The sequence below is a fragment of the Phymastichus coffea genome, unplaced genomic scaffold (genome assembly GCF_024137745.1).
Source record: "Phymastichus coffea isolate CEN01 unplaced genomic scaffold, Cenicafe_Pcof_1.1 PCOF00006, whole genome shotgun sequence".
Classification (NCBI taxonomy): Eukaryota; Metazoa; Arthropoda; class Insecta; order Hymenoptera; family Eulophidae; genus Phymastichus; species Phymastichus coffea.
In genome coordinates this window covers 5377822-5393189 of record NW_026706817.1, presented here as the reverse complement: position 1 = coordinate 5393189, position 15368 = coordinate 5377822, and the positions used below count along the sequence as shown (strand labels likewise).

Below are 15368 nucleotides of genomic sequence, written 5' to 3'. Positions count from 1 at the left end.
AGAAATGGAAGTAAAAATGTTGGTGTGCCTGAAAAGAAAAGCTATGTGGTGGTTTTGAATGGGGCGAATGGAAATTTAACAAATGGAGAAGTGGAACAGAGGGTCAATGAATTGATAAGACTGAACGTGAATGTAAGAGTAAACTCAGTACATCCGGCAAAAGGTGGGGGCATTATAGTTTAAACAGCCAGCAGAGAGGACAGAGATAGACTGGTGAGACGTGCTGAACTAGCGATAGCTGGCTTAACAGCTAGGGAACCAAAGAAATTGAATCCCCGCATCATACTGTACGATGTACCGTGTGATATGCGTGAAGATGTGATATTGAAGGGTGTGTATGAAAAAAATGTGATGGATATAATGAGTGTGGACGAATTCAGAGCAAGTGTAAGGATAGTGAGAAGAATAGAGAAGATGGGTAAGAATGTAGGCCATGTAATCATCGAATTCCCTGCCAAGTGTAGGGATAAGATGAACAACCATGGCCGTTTGTATGTAGAATGGATGAGTTTTAAATGTGTGAAGTATGTGAGTGTACTTAAGTGTATTAAGTATATGATGTATGACCATAAAGCAGCTGAATATAAAAACGAGAGTGTGTGCATGAAGTGTGGTAGACCCGGACATAAGGCCGAGGCCTGCGGCGGGGCGGAGGACTGCCGCAACTGTCAAGAACTGGGACGGCCATTCGGGCACGCAGTGGCGTTCCGACTATGCCCGGAGTATGAAAGAACAGTGAGAATGATGGAGAACAGATTAGGTGGATAGTGTGAGTATGACAAGTAATAGTGCGGATATGAAAGCGAAAGAAAATGTGAATGGTACTATGAGGATCCTGCAGGTGAATTGCCAGCACTCCTACACAGCGATGGATGACCTTAGCAAAACTGTGATCGATGAGGGCATACAGATCCTGCTATTGCAGGAACCTTACGTCTTTTGGGGGTTATTCGCGATTTACCTGCGGGATCCAGAGTGTTTCTAAGTGTAAGTGAAATAGCGGTTGTATGTGTTATGGACACTAGTATTGTGTGCATGCCGATGGAAGAGTGCAAGTTAGAGTGTGGTGTGTGTGTGGGTAAAGGGTGGTTTTGGAGTAATATACGTATGTTCCGCATACTTCGGACCAAAAGAGTGGATGGAAAAAGGCCTGGAGTGTATGGACAGAGTGATTGAGGTGGTGAGCTAAGCTAATCATGGGTATGGATGTGAATGCTGCCTCTGAACTGTGGTAAAGTAAGTCCATGACTCGGGGCAGCAATGCATACAAGAGAAGTGAGATTGTAAAGGAATGGGTGCTGCGTAAGGATGTAGAAATATTGAATGAGCCCATTGAGGCGTACACGTTCTCGGGGGCTAGAGGGCAGAGTGACATCGATGTCACTCTGTTGATTGGGGGCCGAGACGGGTGCGTTTTTAGGTGGGACGTCAGGAGGGATTGAGGGTCGAGCGATCATAACCCAATCCTCCTCGACATCTGTGTAATTGATTATGTGCCTGTGTTTCTGTCTAAAAGAGTGAAAAAGTGGAACGTAATAAAGTGTGGTTGGGAAAAGTATGTAAAACGTATTAAAGAGTTAGCGAATGAAATTGAGTATGAATGTTATAAGGGTATGTCTGCAAATGAAAAAGTGACCAAGATGCATGAATGGATTGAAAAAGTGAATGACGAGTGTATGAAAAGAATGAATGATAAACCGAAAAAGAGAAGCTTGGTTTGGTAGAATGAAGAGATGAGAGATGCGAGGAGGAAAGCGAGAAGGGCGCGAAAGAAGTTTCAATTGGAGAGAAAGAGAAATGGAGATGAATGTCATGTGAAGTGGAATGAATGAAAAGAACGAGCGCATGAATATAAAGAATGTCTGAAAAAAGGAAAGGGTGATAATTGGATGAAATTTGTTACAATGAAGGGATCGAAAGTTCCCTGGAGATACGTATATAAAGTATGTATGGGTAGGTATGAAAGAAATGGCGTGGCTAGATTGAAAACGGCGAATGGATGGACAAAAAATTGGTGTGAGAGTGTGAATGTGTTGCTGAATGAATTCTTCCCTCCGGATGATGGTATTTCCATCCCTGAGGTAGAGACAAATGAATAATAAGACGAACGAATGTATAAGTGAATGTTTTGAACTAAGTGAACTAGAGCGTGCGATTAAGAAGATGAGAATGGGCAAAGCACCGGATATGGATGGGATTACAAGTGGAATGATTAGGAAAGTGTATGAGAGCGTGCCTGAGTATGTAAAGAGTATGTTTGATGGAATGAATGAGGGAATTTTCCCGAATGAATGGAAGGAGGCCAGAGTCGTATCGCTACTGAAGGCAGATGATAAGGACAGAGCTGATCCACGGTCCTACAGGCCTATCAGTCTGCTGAGCGGCCTTGGCAAACTACTGGAGAAAATGCTTGTTGCGCGTATGAATGTAAAAATGAATGAGAAATGGAATGAATTACAATATGGGTTTATGGATGGGAAATGTACAGAAGATGCGTAGATGAAGGTGAAGAGTATTGTGGGTATGAGTGAGAGAAAGTATATATTAGGGATGTTTGTAGATTTTAAAGGTGCGTTTGACAATATGATATGGCATGTATGTATGAACGAACTAGAAAAGAATGGATGCAACATGAAAGAGTTTAAGGTATGGCGCAATTATTTCAGGAATAGAAGGGTATGGATGATGAACGGCATAGATGAAATATCAAGAATGCTTGAAAAAGGGCCCCCCAGGGATCCATTGCTGGTCCGTTCCTGTGGAATCTCTGCATGAACGCGTTGATGAATGACTTAGCAAAAATGAATGAAGAAAGAAGGGAAAATGAAAGAGTGATGATTCAAGAAATAAATGAAGAAAGAAGAATGAGTGATAATACGAATGTTAGTGTGAATGACCTGGTACCGCGCTCCTTCGTAGAGGAGGACTTGGCCTACGCCGATAACCTCCTATTGCTCGTGGAGGGCGACACTAGGACTGAAATCGAAAGAGTGGCCGCAAAGAGGATGAAACTTGTTTATAAATGGGAAAAAAGTGTTGGTGTGGATGTACCCAAGAAAAAAAGTATGGGAATGATCTTAAAAGGTGGGTTACGAATGGAAAATAGAAGAGTGAATGTAGAGTTAGATGAGAACGATGTATGGATTGATTGTACCGACTATGATATATGGAGCGAGTGTCTTGTATGAATGTTTAGTCAAAAAGAAGAATGTAAGGAAATTGGTTGCGTGTCAGAGAATGGTTTTATACGCGTGTCAGAGAATGGTTTTATACGCGTGTACGAGAGTGTGTCAGACTGTCTCCACGGAGGCGATGCAAGTTGTCTTTGGGTCGCCTCCTTGGAACATTGAATGTTTGAAATGTGTGTTCTTGTATAGAGTGAATTAATTGTATAGAATACAATTAATTACGGATGAGGATGTATCATGTGAAAATGTTGATAAATGATAGAGTACATGAAGTATGGCAGAGGAGATGGGATGCAGGTGTGAATGGAAGAGTTTTGTATGAATGGATAAATGATGTCACCTTTGTAGGGCGGGCGAAGGAATTTCACCCAGGCCTGCAGGTAATTTATACGTATTCTGACTGGGCATGGAAGCCTGAACTCGTTCCTCTATTCAAGGAACTTGACAGACTCCCCGGAATGCATATGTGGATGAGGACATAAAGACTGGGTGCATGTGTTGTGTGACTGTGATATGTATGCCAGTTTTAGAAATTTAGAAGGTATGAATGTTGTGAAAGTGGGGAATAAATGTAGCGTGAAAGGTGTTTTAAATGATTGTGAAACATATAAATGTATGTGTATGTTTATGGAGAAAGCGTACGAGTATGCTAAGCAAGCCGTTGCCCAACGAGAATGACAACAATAACAACGCTCACGTCTACCTACGACTACCCATACTAAGTCACCTCGACCTTGTCCTCGTCGGTTAGAACCTTCCAACACATTCCAACCAAACAATTTCTTTTATAACACGAATCTACCTCATCGACAGTCACCAACAATAAAAGAATTAATTTGCACTACTGACAATTTACTGCCTATTCCTGTTGCGCTGTCGACCTCCGAATCTCCACAAGGGATGCCATGTCAACGCGATTTCTCCCGTTGCCGGAGAACACGACAAATTCTTTTACAAATCGGGGCCCGGAAGGCCAAGCTACTTCGCGGGGGACGCGAAAGGCAACGTTTCGACGCGCACAGGAAGGAACAGGCAGGAATGGTCAACACAATTATCACTCACGAATTTCATTCAATACATATATTTTCTCTTTACAATTTAATAACTCTCCTCATTGCTTATTTCAGCGTAACAACAATCGCGAACTCGCACCACCGCAGCCGCGACTTCCTGCGGAAGATCGCATGGAACCCGGCTGACGCGACGGTTATGAATTATCTTACTCTAATTTCTCCATAGGCTATCGAGCAGCTACCGCTGAGCCCCCCTATTCTTCGTGGCTTGCCGGTGATGCGACATTGCGAGAGAGAAAACTAGACCAACCTGGAGGAAGACTGCTCTCGATGTCACCGGATCGTGTAGATGCTAACGGCTCGTCCCGGGACCTTCTCAACACCTCTCTCGAGATCACAGGCCCCATGGTAGAGACCCACACTCCGCTGCACACGCGACACAGAAAATAGGCCCGCTCACGCACTTTACAAAGGCCACGGAAGACACTCAGCAATTAGACGACGCGAACAAAAGAAAAAAGCGAGCTGTGGCTCTCATTACAATCCTATGAATGATTGGTCATATCTATCGAATATCACTTGATACAATTACTGTTTTATCACCAAATGATTCTTTGTTATCGCTCAAACCTTGAATGAGACGATCGACTGTTTCGAATTCGTATTTCGTCATCGATATTTCATCCGAAATAATTACTTATAATTCTTTCATTAATTTACCATCCATTGAATTATGTTTAATTTTACATGTTAAATATTCTGTTATATCAGAGGAAATTTCAACGTGATATGCGCTAATCTTCAAGATTTTAAAAAGCATTACCTGAAACGCGTTGACCATAAGCTGACTCATGAAAGGTAGTTCCATCTTGGTGATTTAAAATAGATACTTCTAATAAATTATATTTCCTCATAGAATGTATAGAACTCTAATAAATGCAAAATCTAGACTAATTCCCTAAAACCATATTTCTTAAATAATATTGCAGCAAGTCCTATTCATAGATCAAATGAAAAGACTCAATTTTATATTAGAAAGGCATTTTAATGAAGCATGGCTAACAAACAACAGGAAGAAGTCAAAACTTAGCACACCCAAGACACATTATCTTAGCGTGTTACTGAATCCAGATAGTTGCTGTCCTGATTCAGAATGAGTTACACCCATTTTTAAGTACCAGGCGTTTAGTAATTTTTAACAATTACGTTAGTTCCTTATCTCGTAATAAAAAAAAAAAAAATTCTTAGAGATTACGTCATTCTCTTCAACCCTTTCACGGCGATTTCTGATCCTATCAACCTTCCTGAAAAAGGTCAAGGCAACGTTTCAATTGATTCTAATCTGACTTTCTTACCTGCTGGCTTGCCATCTTCTCTTGTGATAAGTACAACATCCCTTGGACAGATTTTAGAATTATGAGGTTTTGATACAAACTCATCATAATATCAAGTACCAATAACTACCTAAACTTTTTCCATAATTTCTTTCAGGAAGTATGAACATAGATTCTAAAAGGAATGTGATTATTTATAAATATCTTATCCTGCCTTAAGATCTAACAAGCAAAACAGAAGACCTAGATGTTTTTCACTTTCGATGAAGTGTGACTAACAATTTTTTTTTTGTATTGTAACGCCCACGATGCTGCCATAAAATGGTTTTATTTGTCAGTGATCAAAAAATAAAACATTATTAAAATGATAATACATACAAATTTAATCTTTTTATAACAAATAATCCGACTCTCCTATCAAAATGCACTGTCGAAATTTGTGTTTAATAGATCAAAATATATAAGAAAATTAGGTGGACCCATCTAAATTAAAAAGGCCACTGTGGTCTACTGCCGACTAAATTTAACAGTTCAGCCTCAATATTGAATTAGTCTATTTTTCATAATATTATTTTATTATCGATATATGTTTGTGATTATCAAGTGTGGCTGAATAATTTTGTGAAACAATCAAGTATACCTTATGTTATGAGTAGTATATTGTACATATTAATAGTCTCGTCTTCTCGCCGTTGATTCACATTGTTGTCTTTTCGATATATAAAACTATATTCACACCTATTAAGAATACAGTATTACATCTTCCTCGGTGCGATCACTATAACGCTAAATTCTTTCTATCTTTTGACAATCAAGTCTAAATAAAAGGAATTTTCTTAAGACTTATTTCTTCGTCAAGAATCCCGTCTTATGAAACTCTCGTCTAACTTAAGATTGCCGAGTGAATTGAAGATCAAGGTACTTCGAATTGTAACACTTATAACAAATTTTGTATCAACTATTTATAAAATAATTTTTAGTTACAAGCATAGATGGCTAAAAAAGTGAGTATTTCCACATAATTATTTCATTATACTTATAAAATAATAAATGAAATATGCAGAATTTAAAAGTAAAAACAATGGTTAACGATTTATTTCTGATGATTTCTCTGGATATTAAGGTGCAATGAAAAAAAAAATAAAAGTAAAATTATAATGTTTTTAGATATAAAGTGATAATTTTTTACATATGATAATTTTTACATCTTATTCACGGTGCAATAAAACGTATACACCTAGACAAGCTAGTATGGCATATTTGAATTTTGGATATTCATTCATATAAATTGTAATCATCCCAACGTATGGTAAGAAACCACGTGCTCGGCCAACAACATCATTTTGTGTGAGCCATAATTGACCTCGAGCATATAAACCTCTATCATCAACTGAATTATTGTCACCTTTAGTCAAAAATTTTACAGTGTTGTTTCCATCTGCCCTGAAAAAAAAACAGTATCTTATAAATAATTTACAAAATATGCATACTGAATGATAATTTAAAAATGTAATTTTTCTCTAACACATGAAAGATTTTTGAATTTCAGGAATTGACCATGCCTTTAAACAATGATTATAATCGAGAGATGCATTAATAGCTCAGTAACTCTATACCTATTTCTGTAAAAGCTCCTATACGTTTACGTCATACAAATGATTTTTGGATTATTATTGAGATCTTAAAAGATAGCACTCAGAAATAGCTTTTTTAAGGTAAACAATAAAATATTTACGTCATTAGATAGTTCATCGAAAAAGCAACAACTTTTTTCTATATCGTTTGTTAGGTCGTTCTCAAAAATCTTTTCGAAAATAAAAAAATAAATCTTGGAGGTAACATCCAGATTGATCAAAGTTGCGAATGAAACAGAAAAAAATTTTGTTTTAAAAGAAAATCATTTATAGACCAATCGTTAGTTTGTGATACGAACTAACGGCACCTAAGATAGACTTGGACATAAATACATTAATTAACTAAAAATAAAAACTGTTTTGATCTATAACTCTTGTTTCACGGTCAAACGGCAAAGCACCGCACATGCTTGCCGAATTACCCCACCTACGACAATTCTCATTGTTTACCGCAGCTGCTTAAGTTGAGTGGACCAGATGAAACTAATTAGCATCGAGCATTAATCAATCGATGTTCAGTTTGCAGTGATACACTATAACTATAATAAAGGCAGTTCTATTGCATCTGCAAAATATAAATTCTTCGGTCCTGAAAAACAAGAAGATCATCACCTCTCTGTACACTGTCGTTGTTTGATACTGATTGAATGCTACCCTTCCCAATATGAAAAAGATAGCGAATGCGCTATACATCTTTTACAGTGTAATGGGGTAACTCGGAAATATTATGAGACAAGTAGCCACATTAGGCATACCAGTCGCGTTTGAGCCGTGCAACTGATGTACACTTATATATAAAAAAATTATCAGTGCATGGTAAATTGTGATTAGTTATAAGTTAATGTAAGCATAGATAAAAATTAACATTTGAATCAAACATCTATATGATACAACATCTACATACATTTCACACACACACACACACACACACACACACACACACACACACACACACACACACACACACACACACACACACACACACACACACACACACACACACACACACACACACACACACACACACACACACACACACACACACACACACACACACACACACACACACACACACACACAAATACCCATATACACTAGCCAAAAAAATTAAGGAATCCTGTTAGAATATGAAATAAATTTATGTTGGGCTCAGCAGTACAATGCACGGTACAGAATGCATAGCTTAGCAGTACGATGAACTCTTTGAAATTTTGGTAAGTGCTGAGCTGTGTAATTACAACTCAGAAATTATCGGATATAAAAGCTCCGAAGTCAAGCGTCTAATTTTAGTGTTATGTCTGTAATGTCACTCTTCAAATATATTAAACACCTATAAGAATTAATAATTCCTTTTACTCATACTTTATTTCAACATGGTAGCAGAGCGTGATTACAAAGAAAGTTTCTATGGTTAAAAAGTGACAAGGACAAGTAACAAGTTCAAGCAAGCACTGAGGAAAGCAACTTGATGAGTATTGAAGACAAATACTGGTATGTACAATGGTAAAGTCCTGGACAGACTTATACAATTTCAAAAGAAGAATTAATTGACTACGTATGCAAATTCAGAATAGAAACAGTGTTAAACTTTGTTAACATTAATGATCTTAGAAGAGTGTCCAAAAACACTAGAAAAAAACAAGAAGCTAAGACAGCACCGAAAGCGAGATTAACTGAAATTTTGAAAGGATATAATGAAGTTGAAGTTTATAACGACCTGAAAACAGATGATTTAAGGAAGGCTAACAAGCAGATAATATAAAAAGCATTAGAAAATAAAAAAAGAAGACAAAATGGCAAGTAACGATAATATGAAATCTCAGATTTTTGATGGTAAGAATTACAGCATATGGAAGAAGAGAAAAACAGACCACTGAAAGTCAAGCAGCATGGGTCGATAAGAATTTGAAAGCAATGAATTATATCTATTGTTGTATTACAGATCAAATAGAATTTGTGAGCGATCAAGAAACGAATCAAGATATAATCAAGAAACTCGATCAGATGTACTTGAAAGAATCATCGGCGTTACGGATATATATAAGAAACAAGTAAGATAAAATTAAATTGAAAGATTTTGAATATTCAAAGTCGTTTTTCACAGGATTCGTAAAAACTATAAACGAACTAAAAAATGCTGATGAAAAAGTTGACGAGCGAGAAAAGCTGAATTATATACTGAGAACACTTCTAGACTTAGTAAGTTATATCGGAGACTTAGTTGATGCAATAAATGAAGCGGATCGAAATTGCGAATTTTTGAAAGCGAAAATAAGTATGTGAGATAGTCGGAACACGAATGAAAATGTGAAGAAAAAGAGTAGTGCATTCCTCGCCGAACAAGATGGAAAAAAAATTTGTTACGACTGTAGAAAATCGGGATATTTAAAGAAGGATTTTTAAAATCTTTGGACCTCTTCGACCCGAGGAAACGGTAGAAGAGGTGGAAGACACTGGCAAGGAGGTGGACGAAATCCATATTATCAAAAGCAGTCGCAGCGTTTTCGTCGTCACGGAGGCAAAAGTAAACAACGAGACCACTACTATAGAAGCAGAAGAAGAGGAAATCAACAACAATACAAAGCAGCTGGATAACATGATGCCAAGTACGGCGAAAACATCAACGATCAAGTTATTACGGATACATTCTTAACACAGGTAAAACGTAAAAGTGAAAGCGTTGCGGAAATTTATAAATATGAAGAAAATATAATGGATTTGATATTAGACAGTGGATGTACAGACCAAATAATAAATGATGACTCTTACCTTTGCGAGTCAGTAATTTTAAATGAACCAATAAATGTAAAAGTTGGTGATGGTAGAATTTTAAAAGGAACGAAAGTCGATAGTATTGTAACTTATTTTGACGTAAATGGAACTACTAATAAAACAAAATATCCAATGTATTTTATGTTAAGGAAATGGATAAAATTTTCTAAGTGTTGGAAAAATAATGAACAAGTACATAATTATTTCTGTTGAAAATTCTTCGAAAATTTATAATAAGCAAAATAAGCTAATTGCAGTAGCTAACAAAGAGCGCGGATTGTATAAAATAATTCGTTATTTTAACGGAGAAGAATGTTACAATATCAAGAAAATGAAAATAATATAACACAAAAGGAAAGATATCACAAGATTTTGGGTCACTTCAATTTTAAATATTCAGAAAAGATGTGCAAAGATAAACGAGTAGATGAAATACCGGAAATTTTAGAAAATTTTTGAAATGTGGCACATGTATTAAAAATAAAATGCATAATTTATCATTTAAAAATAATAGAAGTCGAGCACATTAAATTTTGGAAATAGTACATACTGATTTGAACGGGCCGCATAAGAAAGTGCGTTTTGATGGTTCTTAATATTTTATAACTTTTATTGATGATTATAGCAAGTGTGCACTAATATATACATTAAAATCAAAAACAGAGATACACTATTGTTTTGTTGATTAGGTTAATAAAGTTGAAAATATCACGAGAAAGAGAATTAAGAAATTAAGATTTATACGCCGTATGCTTATGCGCAGTGCATGAAGAGCTTCGACTTTCATAGAATCAGTTCTACGGATAACGACTGAATGAATGCGCTTATTACCCGATTATTCACAAAAATAGGACAAAATTCAACTTGTACTATGAGTAGTTTTCTCTAACAAACAACAATAATTAGTATTACAAATAAATATCAACGAGGAAACAGATACAAAATTAATTATTTGTATTGTAATGTGGCACATTACAAGGCCTTTCCTGAGTGCTGCATTATTTGCAACACCTCGGAAAGGCCATCCCCATCCCTTGCCGCCCCGTAACCGGTTGTTTAAAATAAAGCTAAACACGCCCTATACCGAACAATTATTCTATTCCATGTCCGAATGACCACGCCGGAGATATGGGCGAAACAAACTTGCCCAACGCGATCCGACGGATGCTCAAAGAGCAGAAAAAAAAGGAGCGCACCACAGAAAAAGAGAGCGCACGCACACACTCACTCACAGACACTCCCGACCACGTGTTGCCGGCCGGCAAAAGAAAAATGCAAAACCTGACTGGGAAATGCAACGGAGATGCATGTTGATGACACATGCAGATCCGTTACACTCCCAGACACTAACACGAACACTCACGAGGCACTGACACTCCTGGGGCAAGCAGAAAATCGCCGATGAAGTGGCAGCCGGCAATCAGCTGTGTCGGGCTGCCGAACACCATCGGCGACATCCTGAGCGCCACACACACGAAAATCAGCGACCACACACACAAACACCCGGAACAACACCACAGAACCGACACGGGAGCGCCCCAGGAGGCGCTCCAACAACCGGCGCAAGGACACGAGACGTACGCGCGAGAAACTGAGCGGCCATCTTGAAGCGCCGATATAGACTGAGAGCGAGCGAGCGAGACAGACTGAGACAGAGCGAGCGAGACAGAGCGAGCGAAGCAGACTAAACAAGAGCGAGCGAGACAGAGCGAGCGAAATAGACGAAACAAGAGCGAGCGAGACAGACGATATAAAATAATAGAATAATATGTAAATGCGAAGATGAGGGCGCTACAAATGAAACGGCGTATATTATATACGTATCTCCGATATTAAAATTAAAATTATAAATTGAAAATGATGAACACGAAACAAATATAGAATTGTAAAATTCGCACGCGACCGACACCCCTATTATGATGGCGAGCGACAACTACCCCTTTAGGTTTAAATGATAATTTAACTAACCGAATTCGAACATCTGACAAAATTCGCTAGTGACGTCACGACCAGTAGGCAAATTAGAATAAAATTTGATTTCCGTCCGCATAGACGAATAGATAAGAGTAGGGGTAGATCTTTTCCGACAATTAATGATAGATACCTTAGTGGAGGGTGAGAGAGAGTAAATAACGATGAAAGTGGGAGAGTTAAGGAGGGCGCTGTATTATTCTAATTTACATACGGACCAATGATAAAAATTCGGAGGGCGCTACCGATATCCGAATTAGCATACCGACCAATAATAACATTTCTTCTCGGAAAGAGGAGAAGAGAAACGATCTTTGACCGCGAGAAGCCGATTCTCGTCCATTTTGCCACTGGATATCCGCAAGGAAGGAGCCTCTCTCTATCAGCTAATCTCGCTATCATATTATTAGCGCTAGACGCCTCAGATATTTCACCATTGGATATCTAGAGAGAAGGAGCCTCTGTTAGCTAATTTTTCGCTGTCGAACCTTTAGCGCTAGACGCCTCTTAGACTCCCTGTTGCTAATTTTGTTTGCCAGTACCGCAAGGAAAATTCGTAAGTAGGCAAAATGCCGCTCATTTTTAATTAATCGCGGAGTGCGGGGATCAATAGTTCAGTGCCGTAGGTCGTCGCGACGCGTGGATCCGTCGACGCCGGTGCCTACCGGATCGTGCTGACCTGTTCGCCATTCCGTGAAAATTAAATTGAGTGTTCGGTTACGAGAGAAAATCGCGACTTAGTGTTCGCGCTGACCTTTCGTCAACTTCTATTAAGTGTTCGGTTACGAGAGAAAATCGCGACTTAGAGTTCGCGCTGACCTTTCGCCAACTCTTATTAAGTGTTCGTCTTATAAAAGAAAATTGCAATTTAGTATTCGCGCTGACCTTTCATTAGTTACTTAGTACAAACGTAGGTTCAATTGAATTAAATTGTTTTGACTAATTAGTTGTGCTGACCTTTCCGCCATTTCGCAAACCGAATTTGAGCGTTAGGTCTTATAAAAGAAAATTACGATTTGTTACTCGCGCTGACCTTTCCGCCATTTTAGGAATCGATTAAATTGCATTTTTAGGGATTAACTTAGGGATTAACTTAAATTTTTAGGGATAAACTCAGAATTTTACCGACTATATTTATTCCGACCTCGTATGTGAAAAATTTTAATGCATCAATAAAACGATTAATTATCTTTATATTTATATATATAATTTACTGGATAACATACCCCTGTTGCATGCTAGCGATTTTCAGCCGCGAGCGGTTACATACGGGTTTCATTAATTCGCTATATTTTCGGATTATTCGTTAGGTAAAATACGCGCGATTTCGAACGTCCTCACGACCTGACTTAAGGAGTCATCATCTGAGCTGCGGGCGTACCCTAGTCAAGGAGAAATCGAAGGAAAGTTGGACACCAAAGGCCTGAAGCACGGATACAACGCGTATCCCCCCATCTGCTTACTCTGCGCAGTCGCCGTTAGGCAGACCGGGATACGCGTAACCCTACTGGCCTTACCCCCGACGATCGCCGTAATCAGCCGACGGTCTGGCGCCCTAAATAATCGGGGGTAGAGCCAAACAGGCCTTGTGGCGGACGAACTCGGAGCGCGGTCAAACCCCCCGAAATTCCCTGCCACAGTATTAAAACAAAAAATCACTAAGCAGTATTAATAAAATTGTGAAAAAATGTAAAAAAAATAAATTGCTATACGATATTAGAACTTGTTTATATAGGTATGAGAACATATAACTGATTTATAATAACATGATTCAGACTCCTACTTAATATTATTAATATCGTTAATGATATTAATCGGAACGTTAATATTTGTATACAATCAATAGAACAATTAATTCATAATTTCTAATTCATTTTTCTTACTATTGATTTTATAATTTCTTAAAGTATTTTTTAAAGTCTATTGCCACTTAAACAGAGAGTTCTAATTATATTTTATAGTTATTTAAAAAATAACAACGGATGTACTCTCTCTCTTTCTTTCTCTCTCAATTCATCAATCAAATCTCTCTTTCTCGTGCCGAACTACCAATGGCGTCCGGTAGTTACTCAATTGGTAGCCTCTTTTCTCAGATAGGGATAAAGTAAATAATGTGAAAACTATTAATCGACTACGGATTGGTTGAATACGGATCCTTGAATGAATTCTACGATAGTAAGTGAAAAGCTCAATTACAAACAACTCGTTTATTATCATTAAATCAGCACCAGGCCCTAGTCAGAAGGTCTTCGCTGCTGCAGTCCTACAAAAACCTGGAAACGGCAGAGGGGGGCGTTCAATATCCGGTAACCAATCCACCGATGACGTGGTAACGATACCACGCGGTCCGATCTCGGTTTACGGTTAATTGTTGGTTAACCTCTTGATTCTCTCGGCGTATCTTATCTGCAACGCGGAATGATGACCTTAATTATCTAATTTGCGATGGACCTAACACGGCGACGGGTTCAGGTGTTCCGGTTTTAACCGATCGCCTTGTGTTAATAGTCCAAGCTCCATGTTACTCACAGTCAGCTCACTCCAGTAGCCAGCACAGTTCCTCCAAAGGTTCGCATGTGATAGCACGTCAGGTTATCTCTTACGTAGTGGTCTCTGCGAAGTAATGGACCTCCATGTCCTGGTCCTAACTTAACACTTAACCAAAAGCGCTCACGCTGTTGGTCAACAGGTGCCAATTCTGTCTTGGTTATGGTCTGTTTCATTTAACCCTCCACCTGTCTTTGGTTAACCGGTAAGAGCGCGAGGGCTAGTTCTCGTAATTTTCTTTCTAGCGTTTACGGGGATGTTGGTGCTCTTATGTGGGTTGTTGCCCCCATGGCGATCCCGATTGCGTATTTTGACGCTGCCAGTCTGGGTATCCTGATGGTTAGACTCTGCTAGTTCTTCACGAGAGTTAGTTGTGGGGTCATAGACTCAAACATTTGTTAGTCAGAGGTTTGTTTGTTATTTTTCGTGATAACGTCACAGGATAGTACACTAATACCGCCATGTCTTGGGGATGGCTCTGCCACGTTTTCTACCTCTCACAAAGCCTGGAGGGACTCACCCGTCTAGGCTTTCGATCTCATTTACATACAATGAACTTGTAAATCGTATTAATTTTGTAGCTAGGATTTCGGTGAGGATTTTTACGGAAGGTCATTTTGTATATTATATAGGAAGGAATTCCTCGTAGGCTTTATTTTTTTATTATTTGTAATATAAATTTATTATTTGTAATTTTTATTATTTGTAATCTTGGTGGTGGCAGTTTTTGGAATCGCGATCTGTCGCATAGCAGATTGTTCTTGTTTCCGTTGACGTGATATCTCCCGCAAGGCCGTTCATCGGGTTTCTTTGCCGTGGAAAACGTGCAGATGTGCCGCACTTACATTGCTTGCGTCGGCATATCACTTCACTCAGCGCTAAATCTTTGATGTAGGATAGTATTATGAC

At 38.5% G+C, this 15368-nt stretch overlaps 1 protein-coding gene across 2 annotated transcripts in view; it reads right to left on the bottom strand.

The window, feature by feature from the left end:
- Positions 1 to 6123: 6123 nt before the first annotated feature.
- Positions 6124 to 15368, bottom strand: part of LOC131668420 (signal peptidase complex catalytic subunit SEC11C) — a 232152-nt gene continuing 222907 nt past the window's right edge. Inside the window, exon 5 of one of the 2 annotated variants that reach the window (XM_058942567.1) lies at positions 6124 to 6978. In XM_058942567.1, coding sequence (XP_058798550.1) covers positions 6744 to 6978 — 235 coding nt within the window. In that variant the 3' untranslated portion in view covers positions 6124 to 6743. The remainder of the gene's footprint in view (positions 6979 to 15368) is intronic. The other variant, XM_058942557.1, reaches the window with a different exon arrangement.